At 39.1% G+C, this 23,721-nt stretch overlaps 1 protein-coding gene across 3 annotated transcripts in view; it reads left to right on the forward strand.

The window, feature by feature from the left end:
- TNFSF10 (TNF superfamily member 10) overlaps positions 1-23,721 on the forward strand; it is a 294,194-nt gene that overhangs the window by 78,734 nt on the left and 191,739 nt on the right. For 2 of the 3 annotated variants that reach the window (XM_044070233.1, XM_044070232.1), the window contains one exon: positions 14,443-16,549. In XM_044070233.1, coding sequence (XP_043926168.1) covers positions 14,443-14,876 — 434 coding nt within the window. In that variant the 3' untranslated portion in view covers positions 14,877-16,549. Of the gene's footprint in view, positions 1-14,442; positions 16,550-23,721 lie in introns of those variants that run through there. The other variant, XM_044070234.1, reaches the window with a different exon arrangement.

The raw sequence follows: 23,721 nt of genomic DNA on the forward strand, positions 1-23,721 counted from the left end.
TTAGCTCCAATTATAGCTCATTACAGGCTACAAGGTATCCACATTTTCCATATTTAGAGGACTTGCTTATCTTTGAAGAGAGTTTTTCAAAATGTCAGGAATTTCTCTCCTGGGTGAAAGAGCTCTTGCACAAGCTGGGTTTCCAAGAGAACATTCAAAGGTTTTTATTGACTCCCTCGCACAGGATTGTTTTTCTCAGTTCAAAGAGCTTTTCTTCCACAGGGAAAAAATAGATCTTTATGTAGATCTATTTCTAAGGATTTCCACTCGGCTTCATCACTGCGAGGGAATACTACAGGATTTTGTGCCTCATGGCATCTATGATTCTCATGATACCCCTGGCAAGACTCCACATGAGAAAGATACAGTAGCACCTGAAATCTCTTTGGTCCCAGCATCAACACCCTTTATCTTTCCAGGTCCCAGTACTGGAGTTTGTCAGAAGAGAAACCCTTTGGTGGATGCAACTAATATCCTTAAATCCAGGTCACCTCTTCTCCCTCCCTGCTCCAAAGCAATCAGTCACCATAGATGCTTCAGACTTTGCTTTGGGAGTTGTTTCAGGAGGGATAAAAGTGCAGGGGGTGTGGGACACCAAGGACAGATGCAAACACATAAATATCAAGGAGATACTTGCCCTGATCATGACACTTAACTCTTTGAACCATTTTTGGGTCCCAGGATCTCTTCAAATTGTTACAGACAATACTACAGTCATGTGGTACATAAACAAGCAAGGGATAACCAGGTCATACCACCTTTGAAGACGAGCCATGTTAGCTTGGGATATGGCTTCGCAGAACAATCTCACTCTACAGGCATCCTACATTCCATCAGAGCAAAAATGTGTGGCAGACGAGCTAAAAAGGTCCAGGGCAGACCCTCATGAATGGAAAGCAGAGCGGGGGGTTTCCAAGATTTGATCCATTTGTGGAGAGTTCCTCAAGTAGACCTAACCTCTTTGCTTCCTCTTTGAACAATCAACCTGCAAAATTCTGTTCCAGGGCTCCATGCAAGAAGGCTTGGAAGACAGATGCCTTTTCTTTGGATGGGAATGTTCCTGTATGCCTTTCTACCCTTTCCACTAATATCCAGGGTACTTGATTCAGAAGGAATCCTCCAATATCATTGTGGTGACACCATTCTGGGTCAGGCAATCATAGTTCTCCCTTCTTTTGAAAATGCCCAGAGGCAATCATCAGAAACTTCCTCACAGAATGGATCTACTCACACATGAACATGGGTATTTGATACACCCTAACATCAATCATCTTCAACTGACTGTCTGGATGATGGGATCTTATTTTCTTTTAGGCACCTATTTTCTGAGTATGTGCTACATATTCCAATGGAGGCAAGAAAGCCTGCAACTAGAAAATCATGTATTAGTGAGAGGAAAAGTTTTTCTAGTTGGTACCAGCAACATAACCATCACCCATTCAGGGCTAGTTGTTCTCTGGTTTTGTAATATTTGTTTAAGTTAATATCCTATATCCTTTCTTATTCATCTGTCAAGGTTCATTTATTGGCAATTTTAACATGTTTGCCCATGGATCCTCCTCTTTCAAGGCAGTCTCAAGTCACAATGTGCTTGAAAGGGATTTTGCATAAAAGGCCTCCAAGTAAATTGGTGACCTATCTTTGGGATATTAATTTTGTGTTAGAGAAGATAACACTTGTTCCATTTGAAACAGCTAATCTGGCTGACTTTAGCTCCTTAAAATGGAAAACTGATCGCTCTAACCTCTGCATGAAGGGTATCTGAGTTGCAAGCTGTTATGGTGAGTCAACCCTACCTCATTTTCCATAGGGACAGGATTTCTTTGAGAACTAATCCTTCTTTTATGCCTAAAGTGATATCTGAGTTTTCCTTCGGCCAAACTATTCCTCTCCCAGTTTTCTTTCCTGAACCTAAAAATAAAGGAGGAAGAATACTCCATATCCTGGATGTCCACAGACAACTCAGATAATATCTTGACAGAACTAAATCTTTTCAGTCTTCAGATCAATTGTTCATTTCTTGTGAAGGTAAGAAGAAGGGACAGCTGGTGTCAAAACAGACTATTTCTAAATGGTTATCTAAGGCTATTACAAGGCTATTACTTTTTCTTATACTCACCACAACACATCTCTTCCCGGTAGGGTTAAGGCCCACTCTGCCAGGGCCTTGGCTTCATTTATGTTTTTTTCTAGAAAAGACCAACGACTGGTGTCAGAACCATGGCCTTAAGCTCAATGCCAAAAAATGTGTCGTCATCCCCTGTGGGAAAAGCCTGGTTCCCACGACTTACCATATCAATGGTAGTCCACTGAACACAGAAGGCGTTATTAAGAGATCTGGGAACACAGGTTGACAGCAACCTCTCTTTTGACACTGTGGTCAGGAAAGTTCTTCTATGTGGCACATCTCATTACTAAGGGTTTTGCATCCAGGAAAAAAGAGGTCATTGTCTCCCTCTACTCTTCCCTCATTAGGCCAGTCATTGAGTACAATTCCCCACTTGGCATGTACCTCACTAAACACCTGTAACACCTGGAGAGGCCGCAAAAGTACCTCACAAAGAGGATGCTAGGCCTTAAACATTTGTCCTATATGGACAGACTCAAAAAACTCCAACTAATCTCTGTCTCGTTGCCTACTTAGAGGCGATCTCTGCTTAACTTACAAAGCCATGTCTGACCCAGCTCTGTTAGAAATGCTACATCTAAATCCCAATCCCTCCACACCACACACTCCAGAGACCTCAACCTCATTACCACAATCAACAGAACATGCTGGAGCGACAGGTTCATAACCCAGAGACTGCCCATGGTATGGAATAGACTTTCCATACATGTCAAGCAGAGCACCTCACTGGCCCTCTTCAAGAGAAATCTTGACGAGTGAATGGGAAATAGAAAATTCACCCCAGAGATCACTCCAGTGGCTCTATTTGACGAAGGCACTGTGAACTAAGGTTTTGTGGCAAGATGCCTGCGTAATCTTATGGGCTAGGCTTGTAAAGGCACCAGTGCCATTAGCCTAGTACACACCTATGAACCTAAGAATTCTAGAAGCTGCCACCTGGTCCTCTGTAAATACTTTTATAAAGCAATATCCTTCTCTTGGTCTTGATCAAGCTTTGCTAGTACCATTTTCCAGAGGCTCCAGGGCCGTTCCCCTTCTTACTCCCAAATATAGTTGGCTGTGGTAATCTACCCATATAGTTAAGTCTACTTCAGCAGTGATCAATATGAAGAATGTAATACAGTTGTGTAAGCTGAACTTACCATTAGATGTCCAAATGATCACTGTTTCAGTAACCACTCCCTACCTCCACCCCCCCCTTGTTTTTTGGTGTGTATTTTTTATGCCACGGTGAGGACATTTATTTTTGTTATTTCTAGCATTGTATTTTCAGGACTCAGCCTTCCTCCCTCTGCTGGCAGAAACGTTTTGAAGGGCTTCACTCCCAAATTTCTCTTTTACTCAGCTCATTTCAAGCTGCTTGAGAGTTTTGGCATGTGGAAGGTGCCTTGAAGCTTTGGAAGCTGGCTTGTTTTGTATCCTTTGCAAGATATAACCCATATAGCTAAGGCTACTGTAGCAGTAATCATTCGAACATCTAATGTTACGGTAAGCTCAACTTATACAACTGTACTTTTCACAGTTTCAGTTGCTGCTTCCCCATCTGCACACACACAAAAAAATTTTCAGATTATATAAGAATTACAGCATTGCAGAAGCAGTTTGAAAAATTGCACCAAAGATCAAACAACGAATGCTTATCTATGACTTATTCAAATGTCCACGCTAGTTGCCAACCCCAGAAGGGATACAGCCCCAACATAAAAAAACTGTAAGAAACAGAAGCATGCTTTGTATGACAATGTAAAACTGGCACTGTTCCTAATCCCACTGACCATCTGTGCTGCAGTTTCTTCATCCTTTAAAGAAGTTCTTTCTGAAAGTTGGGCCAATTTCTAGCTCTTTCAAGTCCCCCTGTATAAAACCCACTTTGGTGGGTTTTTTGCGCTTGTTACTACTCAGCCAAGCTCCTTGTGGTCCTGCAGAGTGGTGCTAGCACCAGAGAGGCTAAAAGAGCGACTGCTAACCTGATAAAAGTGTTTGTTTTCCTGCTACTACCTGGGCGACTGTCCAATCTAGCTAAACTGCAAGTATTTCTGCTTCTTGAACTGTTTTAAACTGTTTAAAGTTGTTTTTGCACCTGCACTTTTAAAGTTTGTCCTGTTTGTTGCTTTTACCTGTTGAGGCTACACACTCAAGTGAGCTAGCCTGTGTTACAAATTTATTGCATTTTCCTGCTGTTTGTTACAAAAAAAATATATATCCTTGTTTCCCGTCTTTCCTAACCTAGAGTAGTCTAAATACAGGCTTTGCTGTATTCTGGACTTTTGGAAAGTTCCTGTGTTGCCCATTTCTTGGATAAAGGGAGGCTTCTTTGTTCACCAGTGGCAGTGGGGAGCTTGGAGCACCCTATCTATCCCTGGAAGAGTGATCCCAGCACAAGAATCTGGTAATCTATTGGCCGTTTTGGGCCAATTTCTAGCTCTTTCAAGTCCCCCTGTATAAAACCCGCTTTAGCGCGATTTTGCGCATAGCGTAGCGCCACTTAATTGGGTTTAAACCATTCTCAGCTACACAAAGTCTGCTCTTCACTTTTTCCCTTAGAACTGATCTAATTCTCATAATAAACACCCTATTCCCACTCTAAAGCCTGGCACTTGTTCACTAAAGCAATTATATAAGTCAGCACTAAAAAATTAAAATCACTACACCCTCACAAACTCCCCTTGAGTACTTTGTTCCCCATTGGCCCTTTTTTTCAATTATAAAGGAATTCCCAATACTATTATAGCATGTCCAAAGGTCAGTTGTCAATCTCCCCTCCGGTCCAGCTGGTGAATCTGGGAATCTTGAGGCAATGTTACAACTGCCTCATGTACACAGACAACCCTCTCCTCCTCCCAACAAATTCCAACACATGTGAGAGATGCAACCATATAGCCAAAGTGGAGGCTAAGCTCTCTCAACTCAGTACTGGCATAACCAGTCAGGAGGAGAAGGAAACCACACTCACTACAATTCCAGTCTCACACAGACCCACCCCAACAGCAAACCAAACACATAAACACACAAAAACATACTCGGAGGCACTAAATAAAAATCTGCCTAAACAGCAGAGACCTCCAAAGCAGACACCCAAACAACCGCTACCCCAAAACAAAACATGTGCAACACATAGCTCACAAAGCCAGTGTGCCGAACAGTCACAGCCCTTAAGGCTAAACAACACACCTGATACACTTGTAATAGGTGACTCTATCATCAGGCACACTGACGTCCTGCTCACCAGGCTGAACATGGAGAAGGTCACGGTGAGCTGCCTGTCGGGCGCTAGGATCCGCCACATAACACAAGCACTCAGGTCACTCCAAGGCAAGTACAAATATGACTCAGTCATTGTCCATGCTGGTGTGAATGACCTGAGACGTACCTCCCTGGACTGCATGAAAAGAGACAGAGGAGCTCTCTGAGCATGTAGCCCAGGCCGGTATGACCCTGACCTTGAGTAGCATCTTACCCTCACCAAGAATGATGCCACAATATGAAGACAAGATGATCAATTTCAACAATTGGCTTAAGTATTGGTGTCATTCAAAGGGGATCCAATGCCTGTCTGCCTGGGATGACATGCTTGATGAGCCATGATGCTTTGCTAGGGATGGCTTGCACCTGTCACCCCTGGGCTTTCGGATATTGGCAAAGGCTCTAGCCACCCCCATAGTGCCTTTTTTAGGCAAGGCTCAAAAGGCAAACCCACCTCCATAGGTATCACAAGGGATAAGAAACTAAGAGTAATGCTACTCAATGCCAGAAGTCTAAACCTCAAGATGCACGCACTCAAAACTCTCCTTAGCATGGAGAACATTGATATCTGTGCAGTAACAGAAACCTGGTTCAAGGCTCCCGAGAGCACCCCAGCACTACCAGGTTATACCTCATACCATGTTTTTCGGCCCCAAAACTTGGACCGAACCACAAAAGGAGGGGGGGTATCAATATTCATCAAAGATACCCACCCTCAAGGTTGGTGGCACAGCACGAAGCATCAGAGACTATCCATGTGCAACTAACAGTGGGTAAAACTGCCTTCCAGTTTATAGGCTGCTACAGACCACCCTCCCAAACCGAGGAACCCCACGCGGCCTTCCTGAGAACACTGGAAAATATGAAGGGCTCTCCAAATACCATTATATTGGGCGACTTCAACTATCCTAACATAGACTGGGAGCATTACTCTAGCTCCAGCACACTAGCCCAAAGGTTCCTAGAATTTATAAACTCAAATGCTATGGAACAACTTGTTGCCACTCCCACAAGAGGGGAAAACATACTGGACCTGATCATCACCAACATGGGGACTCTATGCTCCAGACCAGAAGTGTATCCTTCACTGGTAAGATCAGACCATAAACTAATCTCACTAGATATTCACATCCCGACCCCAGCCCCTGCCCAGAAAACCACAGTGAAAAACTTCTCTAAAGCAAATTTCACACTCCTCAAAACTGAGGTGGAATCCTTCAAAGTGCCCGGGCCTGTGGAAAATATGGCCCAGACTGCAGAATCCTTTATAAACGCATTCTATGAACACCTTCAGGAATGCATGGATCATGCAATCCCAAATAAAACCAAGACCCAATCCTCCAAAGGCAGGCGTCCTGTCTGGTGGACCCCAGCCGTAAACAAACTATACAATAGAAGGAGGAAGCTACTACATGATAGAGCAAAATCCCAAAAAGGGAAGGCATCTTTGATTAGTATTAGCAAAAAACTACGGGCACTCATAAAATCGTCTAAGGCCAGCTTCGAGAGAAAAATTGCACAGGACACTAAGGATAATCACAAGGCTTTCTTTAGTTATGTTAGGAACCTGGGTGGGAATTCCCAGATATGCTCAGAATTAGTCCAAAATGACAAAAAATACACCAAACCCACAGACATTGCCAACATCCTAGCTGACAGGTTCAGTGCAAACTTCTCCCCCCTTCCCCACCAAAAGGGCAAATATCTATCCCAGCAGAGTGCTGCCCCCCTGACATCTCAGATGCTCAGGTAAGAACCGCCCTCTCCAAAGCAAAAAACACAGCATCAATGGGACCAGACGGTGTCCCGGGCTGCATCCTACATGAACTCCAAGAATAACTAAACCCAAACATAAAACTACTGTTCGATCTCAGCCTTACTGCAGGATATGTACCCAAAGAGTGGTGTAGAGCAACAGTGGTCCCTCTCCACAAAGGTGGTGCCTCAACAGATCCTGGAAACTATCGCCCCATAAGCTTGACTAGCTTGGTCAGCAAAGCTATGGAAAGGATCATCATGGACCTCATAAAGATATTGGGGACCTACAGACACTGGATCCTACACAGTTCGGCTTTGTTAAGGGCAGATCCTGCCTCTTAAACCTGGTCAATTTCTTTGAAACAGTCACCAAGGCCATTGACAAGGGGAAGGTGGTCCACACAGCCTACCTGGACCTTACAATACCCCACTCAGGCATTACAGATAAGCTCACCAGCTTAAATATAAACCCCTATGTCACTAGATGGGTTGCAAACTGGCTCAAGGACAGAACCCACATGGTTAGAATTGCTGGAGCCATGTCAGACTCCAAACCACTTACAAGTGGCGTCTCACAAGGCTCAGTCCTGGGACCTCTCTTGTTCGGTATATATTTCTCGGAGGTACAGGCTAACACGGAAGGACTGTGGCTGACCAAGTTCGCAGATGACTGCAAACTGGGCGCCATAATCGACTCTCAGGCCAACACAAGCGTCCTCCAAAAGGGCCTCATAGAAACAGACAACTGGTGCCAGAGCCATGGCCTCAAGCTAAACGCCAAAAAGTGTAGTCATCCCCTTTGGCAAAAACAAAGTGGCCACAAATTACCACATAGGTGGTAATCCATTAAGTATGGAAGAAGTAATTAGGGATCTGGGGAGCCAAGTTGATAGCAATCTCTCATTTGACAATCTCGTGGCCAAAGTGGTTAGAAAAACATTTTATATAGCCCACCTAATCATGAAGGGATTCACATCTAGATCAGGGGAGGTCATTGTGCCTCTTTACTCATCCCTCATCAGGCCCATAATTGAGTACAATGCCCCTTTTGGGATGTACCTTACCAGACACCTGCAGCAACTGGAAAGACCCCAAAAGTACCTCACCAAGAGGATCAAAGGGCTCAAACAGATGCCATATGCTGCCCGGTTAAAGAAACTCCAGCTCTACTTAGTGGCATACCACCTGCTCAGAGGCGATCTGTGCCTGACGTATAAAGCTATGTCCAACCCGGAATTAATGGACATGCTGCACCTCAGAAAATCCAAATCCCATCGAGCTACGCGCTCGAGAGACTTGAACCTCAGCACTGAAATAAATAGGACATGCTGGAGGGACAGATTCATAACCCAGAGGCTCCATTCACTCTGGAATAAAATCCCAGTCCAGGTTAGGTAGAGTCCCTCATTGACTCTCTTCAAGAGGAATCTTGATGAGTGGATGGGAGATAGTAGGTTTACCCCGGGTATCACTTCTGTGTCACTGTTAGACAGAGGCACAGTATACTAACCTCGAAAAAGGGCATAGCAAAATTAATTTAAAATGGGTGGCGAAAGCCAAACACACTCTGGCTAGGCTTATAAATGCCCTAGGGCAGATAGCCTAGTATGAACCTATGTAAGTAGACTTAGTACGCAAGACTTGAGACAGGCGGAATGAATGGATAAGGCTAGAACACAAACTTGTGGGGTCACAGAGTATTATTCATGCATGCTGCAATGATTGCAGAGTTTTCATTTTTTAATCATCTTTTATTAAGTTTATATTTTTTCAAGTACATTTCACCTTATAGTTCACATTATTCTCATATTTGTTTTATTTAACATATACATAATTTGAAATATCAATATCAATATTAATCATAAAGTAATATACAAGTATGGTCACATGTTAAATCTCATTTTGTCTTAACTGTGCTATTAGCGCTGTCTATACATGACAAAAGCCTTATGACTGTAGAGGACTTTTCAAGACATTTTCAGTATTCATCACCTGCCTACATACCCTACATAATGTAGCAGGCTATAACGTTTTACATTTTTGGCAGATACTTCTATTTTGTCTGGATATCCTTATAAATCAAGAGACTTTCTACTTTTACCATCTCTTGTGGCATTTTATCAAAATGAATTTCTTTCTTTATTGTTTTTTTTTACGAGTATATCCTATAGTAAATTTGATTTGATATTAGATCCTCATTTGCCCCCCCACCTACAGAGCATTTTTTTTAAACACCAAAGACAAATAGATTTAGCAATTTAAAGAAAGCACACAGTTAGATATTAAAAAATAAAGCATGAGTGAATAACTTTAGTAATTAGTCCATTGTTATATTTGCACTTGTTCCAGATTGTCTACACTCAGTTTGTTGATACCATCCCAGCCCTTAAGGATTCTAAAACAGCACTACCACCCAAACCCACAACTCCCTATCAAACTCAAACACACTACACATTTCTCATATTAGGTTTCTGTAAGTTAATTTCATGAGAAAATGTTTTCATGTAAGACTGTGGTAACATTTTATAGTACTGTAAAAACCTTCCAACTAAACTAAGCTGTTAGTTTGCTATCATGACAATTAGCCTATCAGGAGGAGACATTCATAAAAATGCAGGGCCTTCCTTCCAAAAGTCAAGAAACTTACTTCACTATGGCTAATTAAGGACTTTTAAATAGCTTTATAAATGGCATCCTTATTTCAACTATGTGGCAGTTCTGAATGCCCATGACTTATTTCTTTTTAAGTCAAGTAATGGACAAATGCAGGCCAATAAAGCCAAACCCCACTACATCTGGTGTCCTTAAGGGGTCATTTGCATGTACCTTATAATCCTCTTTACATTTATTTTGTGTGACTTGCACTCTTCTAAGATATCACTGGGACATTTGTCCCTTTTGCCCTGCCTTTGCTACGCCACTGATCCTGGGTAAAATTTAACTAGACAGTCTTCTGGGAAATTAGGCTAGATCCCCAGTGATCTCCCAGACCAGAAACTTAGTAATTACCCATGATACTGGGATTTAAAAATATGATTTATATTATGTGTTTCATTAAATACTTGAATTAAATATTGACACTGGTTCTTAAAAACAAGTTTTCGAAATGTATGATGATACTTCATTTGGTTATTTATTGTTTTTAGGACTTAATATGATCCATTCCACTTCTGAGATTCTGATGTAACTTTGTGAATTGTTTTATTTATTTTTTATTGTATTTTTTCCTTTCAGTCATATTTGCCAGCCATTTAGTCTCTGTTGTGACCATGTGCATTAATTTCTCCTCATGGGAATGAAAAACTATCATAGTGCAGCTGTCATTCAGGCTTATTTCAAGGACTTGTATTTCTCTAAATACTCTTTTATTTGCAAAGTGGTAAGGTTTTAAAACCTTTGTTTTATAACATTTTTTGAAACATCTGACATGATAATAGGACATTTATTTTTTAATATTTTCCTAGTAATTATAATAATATGCCATGCTTTTTTTCTTGTTATTCCTTCCCCTGGTCCACGCCTTCATAGTGTATTTGTGAATGTCAACATACCATCAGCAGCACTTTCTGGATACATAAAATCACAGATTCTTCCCTTTCTGCTGCCACCTTCTTGTGATCATTAATCTCAGACACTTTTGCTGTTCACTGTCATATTTCATTCTCAGTAGTTGGGCTTTTCAAAATGTTTTCATTACGTAATGATACAATTTCTTGTTTCTTTCACTTTTGAAGAAGCCATCACTAGACTATATTTTAAAGAAGAGATTGGAAATATTTCCATGCTGTGAATTTGACAAGGCACAGTACTGTTCACATGTACTTGTTGTTGCTGTGGGGTAACATGCATGAGACCCGAATAGTGTGCATGCTTCTAAACACATATGTATTAAATTTCAGATAAGAATTACATTTTTATTCTGCATTGGTTTTCATTAATACCATCAATATTCTTTGTCATAGACTCTTTTTCATAATTTCATAATACCTCATTAGCACCATCAAGCTGTTGTAACTTAATGAGTAGAATTTAGAAGGTGCATTGTGCACATATATTGTATTACATGAAATAACACTATTGTCTATCCCAGTACTTCTCTAATCAACTTTTTAATATTATAAAATGTGTGCAAGCAGGAACTTAAGATTCCCCCAAGATCTTGCAACATTTTTAATGATTAACTGACTTCCTTTAAACTCATTAAGTGCTTATTACTCCTTCAGTCATTTCACTGCATGTTTACACCCCTTAATTTAACAAATAAGTTATTAAATTATTATAAAAATAGTTTTCCAATGTGTATTTGGAAGTCTGTTTTAATTTATTCACTGCCTCAAAAAAAAAAAAAAAAAACCTTTGATTAATATCATGTTTTTCCTTAGACTCTTAAAATGTCTTCCGCAGAAGATCACTAAACCTGAAATGGAATCTGTATTTACCAATTAGAGATTTACCGTTCTACAATGTTTTAACTTTATATATTTTCAAATTGTCCATGGGGTTGGAAGGGTGGCCTAATGGTTAAGGTATTTGCCTTACAAACACAAGGTGCAGGGTTTGAGTCTCACAAGGGATAATTGGCTAGGCTTAAAATGGCTCGCAAGAGCAGTTAGCTTAGTACTAATCTATGAACCTATGAACCTATAAATAACTCTGTGGTGTGTGTTCAGCACAACGTGCATTTTCTAGTTAAGACAGGCCTGTACTGAACTATGTGGAACCATTTCCTCTTCTTTCACTTTACAGTATCTCTATTTCTTATGTTTAGTTGCTTAGTTGTTGCTTATAAATAAAAGAAGATTGTTTTTCTTCAATAACGACATTTTATATCCAGCTACTCCTTCTGAAAAATCTATGCATTTGGAGTTGCTGCCGGATGCTCATCTTGCCACACTTTTCTCATCCTTTAAAACTTCACTTGTTTTCATAAACTATTTGGGACAATAGTTGTATCCCTGATAACTAGACACATGCACTATAAGCTGTAAATTATGTTACTATAACTTATTTTGATACTTCAATTAAAGTTATTCTCTCACACATTTATATTAATCTACCCTGTATATTAATTTCTTACTTCTGTGTAAAACACTAGAATGTTTTATTTTAACATGCAGTACTATATTACTGACAGCATTATATTACACTAGAAAAAAATCATCTTTGTGATGAGTCACTTTTTAAGGGTACACAATACATTACTTCTTTTTTTCTGTGGGTTGGCTAGTTCTACTTTTCTGAAGATAGCAAGCCATTCTGTCAGCTCTCAGAGCTCTTACTGAATACTATGGTTCCTTAATGTACTGACATGTAAGTGAAAAAGACTGCCAGTTGTCCTTTAGCAAAGCATCTTTTTTCTTAGCTCCACTTTCCAGTCCTTTACTTCTACAATGTTTTAGTGTCTGTAGATGTGAAGAACTTCAAATATTCATGATACTGCTGTTAAAAACATGGTTAATGTCAGCAGAATATAGAATTCTCTATTTAATACATGCTTCCTGTAAAGGAAGGGTGTTCATTATCATAGATGTTTTTTATAACACATGCACTCCTCTTGCCAGACGTTTAACAGAATATTTTCCTTAACAACATATTCACATGTAGCAAATATTTCTTTATATTCAGGTGTGTGTGAACTGCTGTTCTACTGTGAACCATTTTCAGTCATGAACTGTGCCTTTTTTCAGCAAATACATAAACAAACTGATAAAACAACTGATGACAATTATACCGAGTACGTAAGAGGAATCACGATAACATTAAGATTTTGTGAGGGAACACGTCTAATATGCTACCATTAGAGCAATATCTATGCAGTGTTCTCAAACAATCCATTCTTCAGAGCAGGGGATCTTTTACTCCATTTTGTAAACTTCCTAAACCTTTCAGAACTGGGAGAAAATGAATACTCACGAGGAACAAGATTTTACTCAGAGTCACAGCCTAAGTATACTAAACCTGAGACAAACTTTCCCACATCTTTTAAATTGTAAATCAACCATTTTTTAAAATGTTTAATGGCCCACCTCATGCCACCCCGACTCATTTCAATGTACATTATAATTAGAAAACTCTGGCTATGCGTTAGATTCTGGGTAGCTGAACATACTTTAGTGATATACAGAAACACTATTTGTCTGTCTTTTAGCTTCACTACCATGCCCCTCAGAAACAAAGCTCAGTGCAGAATAGATACTGAGTCAATGATGAGCTCTACATTGATGAATAAATATATATATTTGAAATTAGTGGCATCTGTCAAACTCTAACTGTGCAATAAAACATTAATGCAAGGGGGTGGCAAGCTTTTATTCACCCTAAACCACCACAACTTTAAATACACCAATTCTGAGACTGCACGAAAGTGAGGAAAAAGGGCAAAGTAACTTAACCAGGTGTCTCCCAAGCTCATCAACTGCCTCTACACTGTCTTATTTATATGTAGCTGAATGGCAAATAACTGTCTGTTGCTATTCACTTAGACAGCCACATAAAGCAATATGCACTCATTGATTTAATGAACTTTAATTAAATGAATTACTACTACAAACTGATGTATTGCACATTGCTTGCAAAATGCACCATTTAGACCTGGTTTCAAATGTGCATGCACAGATAATGGCAAGAAATGAAACTATACTCCTGGAGGGTACAATCTGAACGCTCTCCTAAAACCTTTGCAGCCTTATAACTTTATATATATATATATATACATATACATATACATACATACATACATACATATGTGGTAAATAAAAGGCAGTTACTCTAAATGACTACTTTCTCAATCCCTATTCTGAGTAAAAACCCCCTTTACAAAGTTTTGAATTAAACATTATTATTCAGAATATCCCCACTCCTGAAAGAAACAAACACACTGATACACCCCTCCACACATACGCACACACATACCTGGCATGCAGCTCTGATATACTCGTCTCATTCATGCGCATTGCAGTGTCTGATTTTAGTCTCTTACCACTAATTATCACTTTATGTGTATGAATCCATAACATTTTCTTTCTAAATGATGAACAAATGAAGAGTTTGAGGGAAACAAATGTGCATTGCTATATAAGACCAAAGAAAAGGCACATAAACATACTGTGCCAGATGACACATGGTAAAAACATGTTGTGCAGGCATAACAATAATCAGAAGGTGGAGATGCTAACTTTAAATCTTACTGCAGCGTATGTATGTATTTCTATTCCTTCATGTAGCTACAAGTTTTACTGGTGGTAAATAAAGAATAAAACTGTCCATGGTAGGACATGACTGTTTGAGTAACAGATGTATTTTTCTTTTGATAGAAAATAAGAAAATGAAAATGTTTGGCCAAAAAATCGAAACATGGGAAAAAGACAGAGGACTGGCATTTCTACAGAATATTGAATTAAAAAATGGTGAGTTGGTTATTCCCAGAGCTGGACTTTATTACATCTACTCTCAAACTTATTTTCGTTATATTGAACTCAAAGAAAGTGATGATTCTGGTAAACCAATATATAAGCAAATGGTGCAATATATTTACAAAATAACAACATACCCAGACCCTATACTTCTCATGAAAAGTGCGAAGACTACCTGCTGGTCTAAGAATGCTGAATATGGACTTTATTCAATATATCAGGGTGGAGTATTTGAAATGAAGCAGAATGACAGGATTTTTGTCTCACTCAGTAATGTTGAGGTAACTAATATGGATGAGACATCCAGTTACTTTGGAGCATTTCTTATAAGCTGAACTGCTAACAACAACAACAATGAAACACTTAAGAATTTTGTTTGAACAGAAAGCATGACGACAGAGGCACTATGATAAACCCCTGAGCTGTAACAAAATGCTGTTTTCATCTCTTTGTACTGTATGTGGGACACATGTTATACATGATCTGTTGCAGTTTATTCATCAAGACTGCCACAGCACCACTGTGCCAGTCAGCTGTCTAGTCAGTGCAAAGCTGATTAACAACAAATTGTTGTGATGACAATTGAAATACATCCTTTAGTTCAACATTATATGAACAATAGAGACAATGGCTTCATATTCACCACAGAAGCATCACTGGAAATACAGAATTTGTAAATACAGCTCCAGAGAGCCCACTAAAATCTTCTTCATTTCTGCAAAGTGTTTTTCTAGGAACATGTACACCCTGAACTGTCAACACTAATTTTCACTTGTCAAGTACAAACAAAAACGCAGGTAAAACAGTTTCCAGAATGTTAAGGCTGGGATATGGTTTAAAGAAAAACATACCACAGAAACACACAAAAGGTTTAAATCTTAATGTTTTATAACAGGAAGAGAGCTCATTTCTGAAATGGAATATATGACATTTTATATTGAGATTAGCATTGACAGCGCTAGTAGCTACAGTGTAGCAGAATGTTTTTTTACACAAGTTTGAAACAGATTATTGTTTTTAGCTCTGTGCAAAGGATGCTAAGGATGAAGCAGCCAGGTAAGAGGAAAAGAGGAAGGCCTAAGATAAGGTTTATGGAAGTGGTGAGAGAGGACATGCAGGTGGTTGGTGTGACAGAGCAAGATGCAGAGGATAGGAAGAAATGGAAACAGATGATCCACTGTGGCGACCCCTAACGGGAACAGCCAAAAGAAAAAGAAGAAGCTCTAGCAACTGTACATCTGCAATTTCCCTCTCTTCCTGTTCAACTGATGTACTGGACCAGGGCCATTACTTCTCAGATTTGCCATACAGAGGTTTGTTTAATCAGAGGAGCTAGAAAATGGAATGGAGGAGAATGCTCTATAACGTTATTGTGGTTATTAATGCCTGCACACATTTTTGTTATGTGCATTATTCCCTTAAATGTTTGTCAGGGGTGTGCAAGTGAGTACTGGGAAACAGATGCCTGCCTCTGTGGTGGCTCCTCAGTTGTTCTGCTGACACCTTTGTCACCAGCCAACATCTTCATCAGGAGCACCCCAGCATACTCTCTACGTGATACCTCTCCCACATTTGGCTCTTCCTTTAGCCAAACCACTAAAAGCTTAAATGGGTTACAGTAAACTGTTTATCTGTACATACCATGAAGTTGTCAAAAGTGTAGCAGGATATGAATTCAGAAGTGTAGCAGAATATTAATTTTTCCCTGGAGACAGATAAAATGTTAGTCTTTTTTGAAGCAGCTAATAATGAAAAATATCTCATTCTTTTGTATATTCAAGGATATCAGATATATCTAACATGTCTATTTGATCCTATATACTCTCAGAAAATGAATAAAATCTGAAGTCAGATGACACTTTGATAAAATATAGGAAACTTCAAGTTCTCCCAAGTTGTTGTTGTCTTTCGGCCTTTCCCGGTTAGGGGACGCCACAGCGGAACTCTGGTCTGCTAATGATTGGCAGTAGATTTTCACGAATGCCAAGGTGCCAGCTCGATGTTCAACCTTCAACAAAGGCACGTCCATTTACGCATGGCTTTCGAATGCCCACCCAACCGCAGGGAGGACATGCAGACTCCACACAGAAGGCACTCCCCACACTCCAGCCGAGAATCGAACGGGAGAACCTCTTGCTGTGAGGCAACAATGCTCCCGCTGCACCACCGCGGAAGTCTTTCTCCCAAGTGAGCATCTTAAATGTGTAAAGAGTGAGACATGGGCATGGAGACACTCCAAAAAGGTAAGGTAAACCTGGATACATGTATAAGAAAGTCACAGGCTACCAGGAGAAACTTACTGATAGCTAGAGTTCCAGAAACGGTAATGACTTGGACACCTTTACATTTAATGTTGCAAAATGGTAGGATAATGATGTGCTGACATCACAGTAGCACCACAGGAGTGTGACTGTAGCTGTCAGTTACAACAGCTGACTGTAGTCGCCAATCACACCACTGAGACTGCACCGGCCAATTGTATAACTGGCTGAAAGTGAATATGGTGGATGTAACACATGTCAAAGGGTGAACAATCCCCTTATTGTTAATAAGCACAAGTTGTACAAAACATTTATGGACTGGACAAAAGGAATCTGATGGGGAAGCAACTTTGAGAAGAACAGTTGTCAAACAGTTGTCCATCAGGTAGACTGCTGTCAGTTGCAAACACATCAGCATAGAAATGTTTGACACTTTGGTACCTACCATGTTCCAGGTGCCTGTTCTGAACACTTCAGAACAATATTAAATACTTTTTTTCTGAAATGTGCAGTCTGCTTGTTAAAGATAAACTGATATAATGGACAGGTGTGCAGGAGTCCAGAGTTCCTTCCATCCATAGGCTATTGGTCATTATCTACATTCTTATTGGGGGAGATGGGTCACAAATAACTCCCGAGTCATAAAAGAATGACAAACATCAAATACAAACTATAGCTGAAAGAAAGTATTGTGACCTGACTAAAAGAAACAAACTACCTCAGGGTGTCTTGTTGAGTGTTTAAAGGGAGACTGATTTCTAGATTTATTATCCAACTTATGTGAGTCAATTACCTGCAGATTACATAATACAATCTTGTTAGAGCAGTTTCAGAAATTTTCATTATGTTCATACTTGAATTTTGTAACATATACAAAATATAGAATACAAATGCAATGCAGCAACATCATTGAAATGATAGAGGAAGTAATTCATCCACCCACCCATCCATCTAGCCATCCACCCACCCATCCATCCATCCATTGATGCATCCATCCACCCACAACCCCTTTTCCCATTTTTGCATTTGAGGTCGGGGTGTTACTTCAATAGCGACAATGATCTAGACCCAAGGTTCATACTACTGGGTGACTAGCCCTGCCGTGGACAGGAAGTAATTAATGACATTATACAAATTAATGTAGATGCAGTTCTAAGAGACAGTGTCAATCTTAAAAAAAAAATCTTTATTTGTTGTAGAGAAGAAGGCTGTTGCTTTTAATTATTTTTTAATTATTTTATTTGGATTACCAAAAAATGTTTCAGCCTCTAAGTAGAAAGTCAGCAAACAAGCAGATTTAAGGAAACTCTCTCATCAAGCTAGAGTGTGATTATATAATTCAAATGTAAAAGGAATGATGAGAAAGAAATCAGTGGAAGAAACTGAAATAGGAAAATTGATACTAAACCTTGAAAATGTTATATGAAATGTATGTGCTTAAAGAAAAACAGATGCATTTTCAAATGTACCCCACAATTTCAAATATGGGCACAAAAAACATTTGCATGCAGTGACTATAAACTTTTTAATTTGTTAAATCAGCAGTATTGTCTGATTGGCACCCAGATTTGATTAGTTTGAAAAATTGCAATTACGTTTTTCATATAGGAAGATAACAATAGCATGACTAGATGAGCTTGTAGTCACATTCCATGCATATCAGTTATGTTGGAAGATTTTTGTAACTTGATATGACGGTGAGGACTTTGTAAGATATTTCATGTTTTTCCTCAGCCTTGAACAACGCAGTCTGTGATCTATGCAGTATTCCATGTAGGAGCCAAATAGTTCAGATGCCATGTACCAGTATGGTTTGGAAGTAAACAATGGGATGTAATACTGTGTTTTACAAAGACTATGTGCTATTAAATTAAAGTACAATTTAGTTGTTTATTTTGCAAAACTCTACTAAACTCTGGACTGCAAGAGACCTCCCTCCGCTCTTCCATAAGAAACCATAAAATTCCAGGTAACATGTGCTTTCCTCAGAATGTCACACTGAAGGACATATCCTCCTCCCCAGAAAGAAAATGATTACCTGATAAATAGTCAGGAAGGCTCTGGTTAAAGAGATTATGGTACTATGCCCAAGTTTTTACATCCTTCCCAGTGTCCATCTTTGCTTTAAGATGTAGAATCCAGCCTGCTCACAAGAGTATATAGTCCTGGCTTTTACAAGTGTAAGATGCTGGCCATTTAAAGATGTATCCTGTTATACCTCACGCATCCTTAAGGGTTACTTCAATGCATATGTACCCCCCCCAAACACACACACAAAAACACACCAATGTTCTAGGCATCTGGCTTGCTACTCAGTCCTTGGTTACCCACTTTGTAAGCAGTCACATTGCCCTAATGCCAGTAGGCTAGATAAAGCATTATTCTTCATGGTGCTAAATGACACGAGTACTGAAACAAACCTTTGATTAAAGGCAGTACTACTGTATTTTCCACAATGTGGAACAAGGGCTCCAGTTATTCAAATATTTCTTTCTGTTAATGCAGCACATAGCACAAGATTTTGGATTTCTGTGTAGAAAGGATAAGTTCTACACCTTTAGAAAAAGGGACTGGGTAAGCGACCACAACAAAGGATTATTTTTCTGTGATTTAAATAATGTAAAATGGTATCCTAACCACTAGTCACGAAAGCCATGGAATCACACTGAAAACTGTAAAAACAAAGATGACTTTACTGCAGGAGCACAGCAGTCTAATGTTCTGTGTATCTTGTAACTGAAATAAAGACAAAATAGAATACTAACCGAGAGATATGAATACAGTCCGACAGAAACTGAACCAGATATCATATACATTGTATTTAAATGTGGACTTTGCTATTTCTTACGACACTCAGTACCTTGTGTATAAATTTATAGCACAAACTGTGTAACCACACTAAATGCTGACCTTCGGAATGTACATGAATCAATTGCAAATATGGAAAATTAACACTGAATTTTTAGAACCACATTAAATGATTCAGTCACTCTACTTTGAAAAACTGATGCTGTAAATGTTCTATATAAAATATTTATTTTTGTATAATATTTTACATAATAAAATACATCTATATCAAAATGTGTATTATGTCAGTACTTTGAAATATACTAAAATCTGATGTGAGTGGAAAGTGAAACGTAGAAGGAGTAGTTTTCTAACAAATCTTCAGCATACTTTATCTCTGTCAGAAACTCAATTCAGGAAAGTGTTCATACGTTTCATAGAACATAAACTTTATTTCATATTCAGGGTTTCTTACACACCATGCTCAAAAGTTAATATATAAAGTGTATGACTAACAGGAAAATATGAGTAAGATTAACCTGTAATCTGTGTAAATATAGTCAAAAGTTCAAATTATGTTTATACTTTTAAGTACGTAACCCTATTCTGTAAATGAAAACATGTGTAGGGTGGGCTAATAATCTCAGATGACTGCTAACAGAATACACAATGTTTTCTTCTAATTCAATTATCTTCAGTGTATCACCGAATCTCAAATTCAGAGCATGAAAGAATTCTTAGACTCCGAAGGAGGTATACTACTTTCTAAAGGCACAGTACTTCTAGAGCAATGTTACTACAGTATTGTTTGGCCATAAAGTAGCGAAGTGGTATGCTTTTCTCTATGCATTTTTATTTATGGGCATCCTTAGCCTATATTGTAAGGAATAAATTAGCTAGGGTTCTGGAAGGAACACCATATAGTGCTGCAAATGACTTGGTACGTAACAATGAAGAGTTCAGATCCACATATTTGTTCTTATAGCCTTCTGCTTCACCTACTCAGTAGGTCTGGTAACATCCAGAATCTTAGCTTTCTTAATTCTAACCACTCCAACTCCCCTCTGAAGGGAGGATGTGCAACCAGTTGTGTTCCCACGTGGATTTTCTATGGCATAACACCAATGGTGTAAAAATTATAAACGATATCTGCAGCTTGTGCATGACAACTGATGAAATGGAAGTCTTCATCCAACAATATGACCATGACATCTTATTTATAACTGACCCCTGTCTCAAAAAACATATGAAGAGAGTGAATTTAGCTTTCCTGGTTGTATCATGTTCAGGCATGACAAGTCCCACAAGAAAGCAGGGATCTTGGACATCCTAAAAAAAAGAACAATTAAACTGTTCATTGTGAAGTCATCAATGCCCCTGCAACAAGGAAGATTGTATTGTTACAGTAAATATTTAATATCCACCAAACCCATAGGGACCTACACCTCTCCTAATCAAACACCAGGTCTACTGGAGGATACCTGCCTGGTTTATGGAGATTGCCAGTCCCAAAGTCCTGAGCCTAGGTGATTCCAGCCATGACATGGCAATCTTCTTTACTGATCACATTTGGGTATGTGGGCTGTACCAGTTTATCTGTCTTTCAACCCATCTTGGTAAAAGGAGAGGCAAACAAGCATTCTTGACTAGGACATTATCTCCCATCCCAGTAAGATCAAAGGCAGTGATGAATTACCTGATGTTATAAATGATCGCTGCACTGTATTTGTCATCCAGATATATTGCACTGATTTGCTCAGACATACCTGCATTAGCGCTGGAAGCCTAAAAACTTGATGCCAACAGGGTAAACCACTTGATTCAGTTGTATATATTAGAAAGTTATTGGTATCTTCCTTCTAATGGCAATGCTACTGCCTAGGTTTGCAAAACACAAGATTTTAGATAGTCTGGTCCCACAAAAAAGTCCTTTAGAGTAAAAACCATTAAAACTTCCTTTCCAAACATAGATGATTGACTCACTTAAAAAAGTGCATGTAGGTATTACTGGCTCATTACAAACATCCATAATTGTAATCCTTTTTCTCTTCCTTAAGAAGAATCATTCTGAAGTACCTGTTTTGGAGTACAAACACAACTAGTCTACAATGCAGGGTGGGTAGGTGTCAGCCAAACATTTTTTGGAAAAATAATTGACACCCTTTTCATCTAGGAGAACACTCCAGTTCCTCCCTTCTTTGAATAAGTTCGAAGGTATGGTCACAGAGGTCTTCACAAACTACTTTGAAACTGACATGCCTACTCCCAGGACACAGCCTGATCCTAAACTTTCTGATACAGGAGTTATGCTGAAAACTGATGTACTCCCTAGGGAAAATTAGTATATGCCAGGTTGGGAAATTACATACCACTGCAAAAGAAGCTCAGAAGGTCCTAGTCATAATAGTCCTGAATTAGTCCAACTTGTAGCTCAGTCTGTGACCATCTTGTTAAAGTTCACTATCAACAGCAGTATGTATCACAAAAGGTAATGTTGCTGTAGTTGAAAAAACCTTGTATAGTTCAGTATATTTAGATGAAAGCAGCAATTACTAACCCATTCTTATTCTGAAGACCATGCCTAAGGTCATGGCATGAAAGATCCATAATTAACAATCCAGATATACTGAGACCAATGCCATGTCAAACACATTACAGTATAAGGGTTATTCTATAAACCCAATTTTACAAAGGGGAGGCAACACTGGCTCTCTCCTTCCTTGACTTTTTAATGGTCTTCATCAATACCTGTCAAGAAAGTCACTTCATGTGTCCTACCTCAGTGATGCAAGTCCCAATGCATTAAACTTGCTATACACTTACCTTGGCAGTGACATATATAAAGTTAAGTGGTCAATATCCTTCTGTAGTCCATTCAGTTATACAGAAGGTACACCCCAGGATTCTATACTGGGCCCTCTTCTCCTCACCTTGTATGTTAACTCCCTTCCCATTTAGTGTGCTGAGCTCACTGCAGATAACTCTGTTCCAATTTATAAAGAAAGGGTGATAGAAAGGATGACAAGCAATTTAAAAAAATCAGAAAAATAGCAACTTAGATCTATTGCAAGTAACTGAAAATTGGCACACTTTGAAGGGGCAAGGTGGACACTATTACTGTGGGAATCAAAACATATAAAAAACAGAGCTAGACGAAAGCAGCACAATAAGCCATGAGAGATCACATAAACGCTATCAAGCAAAGCAGTACGCATCAAAGAAAGGTTGTCGTTACAAGAATGCAAAAGAAGACACAGGTAGAAGGAACCAAGAATAAATTATTTCTTTATACAGGTAATGTGTGAAATCAAATGTAGGGTGCTATATCTACTTTGGAAAGTCACACTCAAGGTCATAGATAAGATAGTAGCAGGTCAGAGTATGACAATAAAAACTGATGCATGCCTTTAATTAAAAACAATATATGTGTTATCACTGCATGCATTTTATTGCGTGCTGAAATGCTGATGTTTTTTGTTGGTAGTACATTTGGTCGAATTAAGTTGAAGTTCATTATATCAATCGTTACATATTTTCTGATCTTTCTCCTTTTCCTTGTGTTTGTGAGACCCTGCAGTAAGTATATTAAATTTCTGGGAGTGTAGTGGCAGGGAACATATACTGCGGAAGTGGGGGTGAGAGGGAAAGCCCCCCACAGGTAAAGGTTGTTTTGTGTTTTTCTTCTTTTAATAGGTTTGGTTGGGATTATTATTATTATTGTTTTATTTAAATTAGAATTAATGGTAATTACCTAAAAGTTTGTTTGAAATTTTGTGTTTCAATCAATCTCACTGGTGATTATTCATTATAAACTTATATATATTTAAAATATTTTCCCTTGCATAAAGGGTGAAATGCTAGAAGTCTAAATCTCAAAATGCACTCACTCGAGGCACTCCTTAAAATGGAGAACATCAACATTTGTGCTGTAACAGAGACCTAGTTCAAGGCAGCAGAAAGCACCCCTGCACTGCCAGGCTATAACTCATTCCACACCTTTCAGCCCCAGAACTTGGATCGAAGCTCCAAAGGCGGTGAATTTCCATATTCATAAAGGATGCGCACACCTCCAGACTGGTAGCCCAACATAATGCATCAGAGATACTTCAGGTGCAGCTAACATTGGGTAAGA

Source organism: Protopterus annectens, chromosome 4.part1, assembly GCF_019279795.1.
Source record: "Protopterus annectens isolate FY-2018-M chromosome 4.part1, PAN1.0, whole genome shotgun sequence".
Taxonomy (NCBI): domain Eukaryota; kingdom Metazoa; phylum Chordata; order Ceratodontiformes; family Protopteridae; genus Protopterus; species Protopterus annectens.